General features: G+C 46.9%; 2 protein-coding genes across 2 annotated transcripts; one reads left to right on the top strand and one right to left on the bottom strand.

Annotated features, from left to right (window-relative positions):
• Nucleotides 1-168: 168 nt before the first annotated feature.
• Nucleotides 169-3,202, bottom strand: LOC128713070 (mucin-2-like). The gene is made up of 2 exons (XM_053807934.1): nt 3,068-3,202; nt 169-1,242 (listed from the first exon to the last, which is right to left on the bottom strand). The coding sequence occupies exons 1-2, from the start codon at nt 3,200-3,202 to the stop codon at nt 169-171; spliced, it is 1,209 nt and encodes a 402-aa protein (XP_053663909.1).
• A 7,969-nt stretch (nt 3,203-11,171) lies between these two features.
• On the top strand, nt 11,172-12,037 carry LOC128713069 (inverted formin-2-like). The gene is made up of 2 exons (XM_053807933.1): nt 11,172-11,186; nt 11,252-12,037. The coding sequence occupies exons 1-2, from the start codon at nt 11,172-11,174 to the stop codon at nt 12,035-12,037; spliced, it is 801 nt and encodes a 266-aa protein (XP_053663908.1).
• Nucleotides 12,038-12,045: the final 8 nt, after the last annotated feature.

Genomic DNA, 12,045 nt, shown 5'->3' with positions numbered 1-12,045 from the left:
GTTCGTCGCTTAGCGCAGTCGTTTGTTTCGATGGCTCATTCGGATTCGGGGCAGGGAGGGGACGGTCAGGCGCGCTTGTAATCTCGCTGCCGATGAGAAAGTGATCACGGACTCGATCGTTTCGTTTAGTTTTATTTTGTGTTAAGTGTCGTGTGATTGCGGTCCGATTTAAAACAGCCCGTTCGTGTAGCGCCGCTGGTTGTAGGCGGCGAGCGTGTTCTGCGGTGGCAGATAGGTCGGTGCACAGAAGGTCTTCGTAACGGCGGGCAGCGTTACGGTGCTGTAGATCGTTTGGGCCTGCGCCTGATCGCGCTGCACCTCGGTCCGGGTGACGTAGACGGTCTGGAAGCCGCCCGGCTGTGTGTAGACCGAGCTGACGGTGCGCGTAACGGCCGGAAGCGTTACGGTGTTGTAGATGGTCTGCGCCGGCACCGGGACACCCGGCAGCGTAACGGTACGCGTATCGGTAACGGTCTGGTAGACGGGTGTGGCCGTTGTGTAGACGGATGTGGTGGTGCGCGTGACCGGTGGTAGCTGTACGGTGGAGTAGATCGTCTGCGCCGGCAGCGTTACCGGTGGGATCGTAACGGTATCGCGCACCGTCTGCACAACCTGACTGGTACGCGTAATGACGGAAGTTTCCGTGCGCGTTACCGGTGGGAGCTGTACGGTCGAGTAGATGGTTTGTGCCGGAAGCGTTACCGGGGGCAGCGTTACGGTGCGATAGTCCTGCACGGTCTGGATGACGGGAGTGGTGGTGGTGTAGACCGAGGTTTCCGTGCGCGTTACGGGGGGCAGTTGGACGGTGGAGTAGATAACCTGCGGCGGCAGCGTTACGGGAGGCTGTGTAACGGTGCGGGTATCCGTCTGTGTGCGGTACACCGGTGTCGCCGTTACAACGGTCGTGGTGGACACGATCGGTGGCAGCGTTACCGTGTTGTACACCGTCTGGGTCGGCTGCAGCGGCGGTGTTACGGTGTAGGTAGCGGTACTGGTGAGGGTCTGGTATACGGGCACGGTGGCCGTATAGGTGCTCGTGATGTACACGGACGACACCACCGTCTGCTCGTCGCCGTACACCGGAGAGGCGACCGTTTCCGTGTAGCGCTGGTAGTTCGTTTCCGTTTGCGTGACGTACACCGTTTCGGGCAGTGGGCAGCTCGGTTTCGGGTAGAAATATCCTTCAAACTGCTCCGCACGTGCACAGCTCAGCACGGCCAGCAACAGGAAGGCACAGAGTTTCTGCAAAATAGGGCAAACAAATCGAAACAGACGACCGGAGCGGTCACTTAAATCATGCTTTTGACAGCGCACGAAACACCTGCTTAATGGGAAGCGATACAGCCGGTGGAGCTGGTTGGGAATTTGAGGCCATCGGGGGAGGTAGAAAGCAACCGCCGAGACGGTAACTAATAACCAAAGGTCTGCGGAGTGATCTACACCAGACGTTTGCGCGAGTTCCTTCGTGGAAGCTTAGCGCGATAGAAAAGAGCCGATTTGCATAAACGTGTCGCAAAGCTCCGGTTCGAAGGAATTTAATCAATACACACTTTTGAAACGGTCGGTCATTATGCTCATCACCCAGCGATTGTAGCGGTGGGCAGATAAGCGAACAAAAGGATAACCATAAATCAACCAAACTCAACCCGCCAGTGTTGAAAGCAAAGCTTCGGTTTTTTTTTTAACTTTTCCAATCACGCAAGTGGAATAGCGCCAGATGATTAACGCCACATTTTAGGTCTAGTGTCGTCCGTTGAAGGGTTGACATAGGATCAACAGGGGGAAAGTGAAAATCTAAAAGGGCGCTGTCCTTGGCCGTGGATTAGTTATTAAACGAAGACACGCCACAGGGATGATAATTAGTACACCATTCATCGATTCCATGCGTAAGGGCTGTCTTCGTGAGGATGAGATTGGTGTAATTAAGATACGGAGTTGTGCGGTCGAGTTTTCAATAGTTCGTGGGAAGATTTTAAAAATTTATCGTAAAGCTTATTTAGTACTAATGTACTAAGAACTTTAAAAAGTGATCTAATGCGTCTTTTTAGGTGATTTATGAATCTAAAGACAGGATCTTCTGGATCAGTATTGATTTGACTTGTTTACTTCGTTTAGTCATATGCTTCTTCGGGTTTTCACCAATTCTACCTTAACTGATGCCTGTGCTATGTCTATTTTGTAATACGGCGTAGCGGCCTGGTCTTCACACGAACGGACCGGACCAAAATCCCGCAGAACTGAATATCCAGCTGCGGGTAAATAAAGTCACAGAAAGCCAGAAGTGACAGGCCTAGACCTCTTGAGGTATTTGTAGACGATAAAGATTCTATAATACGAACTCCAAAGACATTTATAATATAATACAGGTCGTGGAACTACTTAGTAAAAATATCAGGAATGAAAAAAAAAACGCTTAAAACGCTTAGTAGATCTAGTGTATATTGAAATGTATATAAGATATTCCTGATGCCACTGTTACAATTTGATTTTTTCGATTTTTAGGTGCTTATGCAATTGTGATTTGCTGTGGCTGATCGCAAAAAGACACCGAACCGTGGATAGTTCTTAGGAATCACATGCACCATACAGATCTAACGTCTCTCCCATGTCTCTCCACATTCAACGTATGATATCCCGCACGAATTCAAGGACACTCAGTTGTTAATCAAACTTCACAGCACAAATCTACAAATCTGCCACTCTGTGCAAGATGTTCGTATGTTCGCGGGGCGTCGTTTCAAAATTTGCAAAACTTCACTACACGAAAAAGCACCCGATCCTTCGCAGCACCGATCGAATGAGTTGTGCAAACATCGCGTCCGCAATTGCCACTGCCGGGATGCATCCCGTTAAATCGCGACTCACCATTTTCGAGGGTGGGGGGGGGGGGGGAGGTGTACTCGCACTACTAATACTGCACTCGACGCACGTGTCCTAGCACTCACTAGCGATCACTTTCGATTGCAAAACTGCTGCTAGTTTTGGGCAGGAACCTTTCTTCTTCCTGCTGAGGAAAAACCTTTCGTCCACACGGTGCTGTTTATTGGCAACGAGAACGCCAGCTAACCTGGTCAGCGTTAGACTGATCGCTTCTGGTTCGCCGGTCGATCTTTTTATATGACAATGCGGTTGAAGATCGTCGATCGCGAGTGCGAATCTCGGCGGGTATTTCGGCGTGTATATACCGTTTCTGGTGCTCCATTCCGCATCGAGCGGGAGGACGATTCCGAGCGCATCGGTGATGATCGCTGTCGTTGGCTGCAAACTGGGGAGGGGTTGCCTGCGGGAAATATGCCGCTGGTCGTGGAGCCATGAACCGCCGGGAGGAGGGCAACCGAGCTGCCCAAATAATGGACCGACCGAGAGAGTAGAAAAGAAAAACCTCGATTCGGAAAGAAGTTCACTCAGAGCGGTGATCTTAGTGGACACCACCGTCAGAAGAACTTGCAGGCTTTTGGCATCTTCTCGCTCTCTCTCTCTCTCTCGATGTTGTTTGGGGGGATGTACCGTATTTCGAACGCATTCATCCCCTACCCGTTGGTTAGCCATTTTTAAAAGATCGTGTTGATGTTTTGTGACGTACTGATTATTTAATTTTCTGATTCCACCTGACATCACCAACCGGACCCGGGGACAGTTGACGCTGGCCGAAAAAGGGTAGGTAGTATTTAATTTTTTTTTGGTGTGGGAATATTTTTCATGGGGTTTTAACAGCAAAATGTACCGCGCGAAAGAAGCACCCCAAACTGTCAATTCTTCTGTTGGCACTGGCAAAACGGGGTAGCGGTGTATTTTTCCCGCCACCGGTCATAATCGAAAGACACACGTCACGGAATCGTGGTCTGGAGATGATCTGTTTAGCGTTCGCAGGTAGGCACAACCTTTAACGCCAATCGACCCTGATTTATTTCTGATGGTTTCTGCAGCATCTGGTCATGATGGTACGCTATGAAAATGTGTCGTCAGAAAAAAAAAATCCCCACTCACACACACACACAGTGAGCAGGTGGAGCAAAGTAAGCACACAGACGTGTGAACCGACGAGAGTGGCTACCGTGCAGAATTGGTTCATGTTTTCATGATGTTGCGTGCTGTTGACAAATGTTATCCAATAAAGATGACATCTTTGCAAAAAAGAAAAAAAAAACTACAGAAAGCAAAACGTTATGACAAATTGTGATGAGATGCCTTGAAAGTGATGGACAAAAAAAAAACGAAAATGAATTACAAGAGCTTCACGGATTCGACACAGACCCCAACGATCGCTCACTTGCGGAATGGAAATAGATCGTAGCCAAAAAAAAGGCCACTTTTCATCTCGATCGCTTCAAATAAATAGCTTTGCAAATATCAAACAGTACGGTACGAAATTTGTGTGATTTCCGGGATTGATTCATGCAGAGGCACATTTCGCATATGCCTTGGTACGTTAGCGAACGCTCGAACGGTGTGCCGTTTGCGTTTGATGTTACCACATGCTAAATTGGCGTTAGTAAAGCAATGATTTGCATCAAACAAGTGACGTATGCATGGAGTAGATGTACAACACATTGACATGGGAAAATGTCACCAAGTAAAGCTATTTTTGGAATGTTTTGATTCTTAAAAAAAATTGTTCAAAGTATTTAAATATTAGGTAACATCATTTAAAAGGAACGTTCAGTCCAAAGTTACCAAAGATTATGGTTCAATTCCCTTCTCGGTAGACATCTTTTTTAAAACCCCAAATAAATTTTGCGCTTTGTCTGCGAAGTACATTTAGGGATTCCCGAAATTGCGGATTTTACAGGGTTTGCAGGTTCAAGTGGTAATGTTTCGCGGAATCATTTCTAGTTTTTGCTCAGCATGAACTAGAATACGTCGAGGTATACCAGCAATTTGTCCCAATTTCTTAATATGTCACACCACTTGAAATGGTTTCTCTTCAAAGCCTCTAGTGTTTCAGTAGGGAATGCTTTGCGCTAAATGGATTTCAGTTTGAGAATGTTCCCAATGATGGAAAGAATGAATGAATGAAATAAACAACTAGTAGCCTCCCGAATTGATTCCAACTGGCCCTCCAATGCTTCTCCCATTAGAACACAAAAATATGAAGTTGATCTGGTCCAAGAAGCTTGAAGATGGCTGGTCTGCGATGTCTAAAGAATTAATTTAATTTTTACCAAGATGCAGAAAATGGGCAAAATTCCACATCTTCCTTAACCAGTTCCAGTTCCGCTATAAAAGATCCTTGATTTATTTTTTACTTAACATTTGAATACGAAACCCCTGTATTCAGATTACCTACTTAAATTATTAACATAACCTCACATTTCTGAGTCATCATTTGTTGTACTGTAATGCCTGCGAGAGAAAATAATTAAATCTTTTTCAAACTAATATGGACGTGGTAGGCATTGGAATGCAACATATTTGAGGTTACATTTATTTCCATTTCTTAACGGAAGGCTGATCAAATCCACTGCAAGGATGTGAGAATTTGCATAGAGCAATTTTTGCATACAGCGCGTGCCCTGTTTGGCACAAAAGACAACAATACATGGCTGATGTGACTCTGACCGGGCCATTCCTTTCGCCATTTATCGGGCTGGGAACGATCAGCACGCAGCAATGCCGATTCGCTAGCCGTTGTGATGGCATTTTCCCTTACCGAAAGGCGCCCTTCGGTTTCACAGCTGAAGGAAAAACCTTCAGCCACCGGTTCTTCAGACCGTGCACGCACCGTATCAATTATATCTTCATCAAAGCGCACGCCACGGTGCGTTGTTGTCCGGCTGAGGCGAACGATTTTTCACGGTTCCGTCCGCCGCAAACGGGGCGGCCGCTTTGGTGAGGGCTCGAAGAAACCCGGAGGGAACTCATCTGCCGAAGATGCACCGTCGCGAGAGTGAGATCAAAACAGAAAGCCTAGATGATTCGGTCGCATATGTCGCGCATAGGTAGCTGGGCATAGCCGAGTGAGACCCATTAGCGGGTATAATTAGTTTGCCATACAGCTCGGGGTGGGGGCTTGCAAGGGTGGCACACGGTTGCGGGACGTGCAAGGCTGCTGACGTGTGGCCGGCTCTGCACCGTTCGCGCTCGAGCCTATGATAATGTGAAACTAATTTCAATGCTAGTAAACTCGTCCCGATTCAACCCGAAAACCTCCCACCCCCCCTCGCGCTGGGCGAAGGTACACCACTTCGGTTCGGTTTAGTGGTACACCGAATGCCTGCCCACTGTTTGATGTTGCGCAAAGCTGCGCACCGTACGTGTCCACGCGCCAGGAAGATGCTGGTTGTTAAACAAGGTGCTCGAATTTCACGCCACAACGGTGGGGTTGGTTCGCGGGGCGCGGAAGCGTGGCTGGGGATGGGTTTATTTTGGGCGTTTTCTACATGCCTTTGACTTAGACTTTTGTGAACTCTGCAAGGGAACAATGGTAGGAGTGACCTTTCGCAGAACGGACCGGTCGGGGGAAGTACTCGTACTCGGCATGTCAATGCCTGGGGTGCTTCCCTATCGTTGATCGATAGTGTTGTGTGTTTGAGCAGGTGAAGTGTTTAGGCAAGACCCCAGCAGCGTTCTCAAGTGGAGGCGATTTGGCCATGTGGTTGTGAAATACTCCGGAAAGAGGCGCGGTGTGGATGAGCCGAATTGAAAAGAATCTTACCGCGGGCGGCCACACGCACCCTTCTCGCCCGGTGGGGATCCGTTACGCTACATCTAGCGCCAGGCCCCAGACCGCGCGGGGCGGTATACGGACCATCCCGCTAATGAAAGTCAAGGTCGGGATCATTATTATGCGGTAATTTTTGGCATAAGTAAAGCCTCGCTGTGCGCAAATATTTGAACACATCCTTGCGGCAGCACGCGGCACAGGCGGGGCACACTGTTTTGTCATTCGGTAGCGAATGGATGGTGCAAACAAATGTGTGTGTGTGTGTGTGTGTGTGTGTGGATGTACGCGTACGGTGAACGGGAAACCGGGTCCCACACAATAATTGATCGATCGGCCCATCGGGTTCGTTTTCTGTGCGATCGCGCAAATCTTTCGTTTGGTTGGTTTCGATCGTACGAGCAGGCCATCGCTTATCACGCTGCTGCAGGCCTTGGACTGACGTTAGCACCATTGCATTGGGTTTCGCAAATTGAGCATATCCTTGTTGAGCATGTGTGATGGGCTGGTACGGAATGGAGTTGCGAAAATTGTACACCATTTAGCACAATTGGCACAAATGCACTTACAGGCGGAAACCCCCGGAACGTTGTTGCAGATGGGAGTTTATAACGTTTGTATCGAAAACTTCCATTTTTGCTCTTGTTTTTATGCTATCGTTTTTTAGTTCTAAAGTATGAATGGATTTATAAATTAGTAGATAGATATATGGGGTGATATATTAATAGAAATACTCTTATTCCTGCTAAGTAATGTGGTCTTTTCGACCTTCCAATATGTACGGAGCTAAAAGCATTTAAAAAAAGAGTCAAATCAACGTCAAATCCCACACTGTATCCCTTTATCAGCATCAAGTTAAAAAGGGCCACCGATTATCCTTCAATTTGTTCGATGGCCACTTTACTTACATGAGTGCAGTCGCCCGGTGAAAAAAGCGCATCGAATCACTCCAACCGCAGTGGCTCCGATGACCCGATGGCATTTAGCGTGGTCATATTTTTTTGGCTCTCCCTTAGTTGTCGCCGTTCACTGAACAAAAAAAAAAAAACACGCAGTAATTTCATTAGACGCTCAACATTTCGGCTTGAAGTACAATCAATCATAATCTACCGCCGATCGCGGAAGGTCGTGGCGGGCCGGGCAACCATTTAGATGCACACGATACGGAACAATACGATCAAACGCGAGCGGCTAGCTCATCGTGCGGTTTTGACCCGTTTGTTTGACTAGGTGTTGAGCGTGGAAGCAGTTGAGATGAATTTTGGTGTAAGACACGAAGTATGAAAACTTCGCACACGCCGCATGTGGGGAAATTATTTTGACATTTCGAATCCGGGTTGAGTCAAATTTGTCTTCCAATTCGGTGGTTTGGTGTGTTTGTCCGTGAATCGTGCCGGCGTTAAACGTTTAAGAATGATTTATTTAATGTTTGATTTACAAAATTAGGCAAAGCGAAAACTGGTAGAAAAAAAAAAAACTATAATCCCACGGCACGTGAGGATGGCAGGATTTGTGGTTCTTTCGTCACCAACAATCCGGTAAGAATGATTTCTTTTCAGTGTTTAGTGCCGGCCTCGGTGGAGAGAAATATTATTCATTATGCAGACCTAAATCCGGGGAGCTTTAGAATTCGGAATTGCCCGTTGTTACTAGTTTTATGTTTATTTTTACTCTCGAAGCCCGGCCAAATGAGTGGCTCATCAATTCATTCGCTCCGGTGCTGACGTTCAGCCAACCGGAAGGTGTTAAGTTCAAATTTTACTCATGACGGCAAAAACTCGTAAATGAGAGAGATAAAAAAATGGCTGCAAAAACCCAGCGCGAAGTGTTGCTTGAAGTTATGTGATCATCTTCCAGCAGAACGCTATGCTGGGACAGTTGGCAGGACTTTTCACGAGAAAACCAACCGTGCCAAAAATCCCCGGAAGTGCTGGCGCAAAAAAAAAAAATCACTCCGGGGTGGATAAGGCAAACAGCTGAGCATTGAACCGTCGAGCGTGGAGCGAATTGTTTGCGGTGCTACTCAGTGCTCTCTTGACATTTGCGGCGTGTGTGTGTTGGCACGTGCATAATGCTGAATGAAGCAATCAAGAATGCGTAGAAAAGATCCCGGAGAGCATAATGGAGAAGAAGACGTATGACATTTTCGGATGAATTCATCATCCACCAGGAGCAATCGCAGTGTGCGGTGCGTTGAATTGAAGCTCGTCGCATGTACTTTGATGGAAGGCGGAAATACCATCTCGAGAGGCGGTTATGGCGGGATCATCAGGGTTGTGCAGAACGTCGATTTGAAAGGAAATGTTTGGCTAATCTCCAAATAGGCGAGAGAACTCGAGTCCATCTCGTACAATTCCGGCTCGAGTCAAAATTCGGTTGATGGGGTTTCCCAAGGATGGGTCATTTGCATTGCATTAGTTCAAATTTGATTACTTTTGAACTTGATGCCGTGCGCGCGATTTGCCAGCATTAGCTGGGAGTGATTTAGAGGAAGCTGCAGAGTGTTTGTGTTGCAAACGAGGTATGCAAGTAAAGGAGGAGCAGCGTGAACAGCAGCAAAGTTCAAACCAGATTGATTTGTTAATTGATTGCGCAAACGTGTTAGGTATGAGTAATTAGTTGAAATTTAGAAGTAAATGCAATAAATTTGTAGATAGATATTTATACTTACTTTATTTTGCTTTACTTAACAATTAAGCAACGGAATTACCAAATTGTAATTGGCCTATATTTTGATTAGAAAAATACAGTTGAAAATCTGAGGAGCAATTCCAAGCCTCACTGAAGATCAGACCAAAAAGATGTCGTCTATCAAGATTTTTCTTCATATAGCAATTAATTCTGATGTATCCAGGAATATGAAACAAGTGTATGAAAGATAGGTCAAAATATTCGGACAGTCGAACCATTGTCATCAATACCATCGGTTTGAGAGAAGCTCGTCTAAGATGTCCTTTTGTATGGCATGATAAATATTTACGTATACTAGGGTCCATGAGGGAGCGGCCTGGTGGCATGATGGTAGCGGCGCCGGTCTTCACACGAACGGACCGGACCAAAATCCCATCCGGACCACTCTCCCGGACGCAGGACTGACTATCCAGCTACGGGTAAACAAAGTCATAGAAAGCCAGAAATGGCATGCCCAGATTTCTTGAGGTTGTTGTTTCCGATAAAGAGAAGGCAGAGTGGGTCTGTTAAGTTAATTCACACTAGAATAGCGACTGTAACGTACAGCTCATATAGATATGATTAGACTTCCACACATTCTCATGAGCTAGTCCCAACTTTGGACCGAATTCAGAGATGTTAGAGGGGTAAAAGATCAACAAAGGTTTTGAATAGACCTAGTGGCGACCGTCATACTTATACTCTAAGCCAGTTTTTTTGTATGCGTTTTGACGTTTCCAGGCTTATCCGTTTACAGCTCGCCATACAAATGGCAAGCCAAGTTAAGCCTAGGAAAGAAGGATTAGATTGGTTTCCCAATGAACGTAGCTAATCCAAGCTCGACAAATGTCAAAACAAAGAATTTCGCCTGCTGGTCTGAGCCAGGTAAGGCCATGTTTCCCGTGTGCGAACAATGTAAACAAAATTTGTTTAACAAAAACAACTGAAAAAGTATTATTTTAATAATCAGACTGGTATATTGTTTCAAATGAATTGAAATTAAAATTAAATTACTAAACTTTAATCGATCTGCCCCAATAAGGGAAATTGCGGAAAAGAGATTTTCGATGAGTTGGCAGGTAAGATCAAATGTCAGTACTTCTTCTGTATCTAACAGGTATTTAGACCTCCTTAATACTTATTACTTAGCTACTAACTGGCTAATACCTATCCATTCTAGATGCTAAGTTAGTTAAACCGTGATTCAATGGTTCAGAAGAAATGATTGATTTCTCCAGCAAATTTACAGGTACTGGACGTGTATAAGTTTAGGTAACCTTCCATTTCATCGTGTGAAAATGCGCTGTTGCGCGTCGGTAGTATCCTCAAAACCCTAGCGCTGTAGGTCAGCTGCTTATTACGCACCACCCGGTTGGGACATCTTTTTCGCTCAATTGCAACAAATTTGTCCAAAAAGTGTTCATCACATTGCAGCACGCTGCTGTTTGTGAAGACAATTTTCACCTCCGAAACCCAGGTTTGTCCAACCGTATCTCCTCGTAGGGAAGGGTTGTGACAGTATGTCCTAACCCGCGCTCGAAGTATATAAAGTCTAACGGTAAATCAGGGATAGGTGTCACATCCGATCCGACCTCTTATCGGACCAGTACAGTTTTTACCTTTACGTATCCGAACGGTTTTGTTCAGCACCCAGCGCCGACCGCTAGTCACATTTTGCTGCGGATTAAGTGTGAGAAACTTGAGTGCCAAGGTCCGGTTCCGACATCGACGCGCCCGCGCTGGCAGCCGGTGAGCAGGTGTTAATTTGTTGTCGCTAATTGTGCCGTAATCGGTTGGAAAGGGAAATTGAATACGTAAGCAGTCAGCCGTGGCAAAGACGATGGCACCAAAGATGGTAAGTGATGGTGTTCTTGGCGCCCCGGATACAGTTCTACAAAGGATGCGTTTGTTCTTTTGCAGAGAGATCTATCATTTGCGTTGAAGGTACACCTGCTGCTGTTGGTGCTCGGAGGTGCCAAGTGTGTACCACACGAAGGATACTTTTATCCACGGCCAACGCCACAGTGTTTGCCGGAAATCTTTACCGAAACGGTCACGGATTATGCGACCGAAACGTTGAACCACTTCTTCACGGACGTCAACACGGTATACTTGACGGATTATTTGACCTCGACTGTGGTAAACCCGGTACTGATCACCTCCACCGAGTATGCAGTCTCGACGGTGTTTGTACCGCAGCTGGAATATGTGACCGAAACAAGCACGCTCGTGCTGCAACCGAGTCCCGTGGTGCAGTACGTTACCGAAACCGTGGTCTCAACCGTTTTCGCGCAGGGTGACTTTAGTGGGGGTGCGGTGAATACTTATCTGCCACCGGATCCGGTCCCCGTACCGGTCCCGGTTCCGAACCCGGTAATCATCAACAGCGGTCTTCAGGTACAGCATCCCCCGCCACCACCACCGCCACCGTACATTCCACCACCGCAGGTGTCACTCCCACCGGTGCTGGAGCACCCCGTGACCCATCAACCATTTCTGGCGCTTGGTGAAAGCTTCGAAGGACACCGATTGCTCGGTGAACCAAACCATGACGTCGATGAGTTTGGAGGAGTCCACTCGCTACCGAACGTGCATGCAGTACCGCCGACGTACGATGATCATGAGGGTTACCGGTACAAACGCAAGCTGAACGAAGAGACGACGAAACAAACGCCAACTCCGACCACTTCGCCAAAGTCGACGTGAAACCGTGC

The sequence above is a fragment of the Anopheles marshallii genome, chromosome 3 (genome assembly GCF_943734725.1).
Source record: "Anopheles marshallii chromosome 3, idAnoMarsDA_429_01, whole genome shotgun sequence".
Lineage (NCBI taxonomy): Eukaryota > Metazoa > Arthropoda > Insecta > Diptera > Culicidae > Anopheles > Anopheles marshallii.
Note: the sequence above shows the minus strand (reverse complement) of the source record. Positions and strands in the feature narration are given on the sequence as shown.

What these genes read in the sequence shown, in the direction of transcription:
- LOC128713070 (XM_053807934.1), bottom strand. Translation starts at nt 3,202, where the DNA reads ATGGAGCACCAGAAACGGTATATACACGCCGAAATACCCGCCGAGATT. An exon ending in ATCAGTCTAACGCTGACCAG is followed by an intron (nt 1,243 to 3,067) that starts GTTAGCTGGCGT and finishes CCTATTTTGCAG; the next exon opens with AAACTCTGTGCCTTCCTGTT.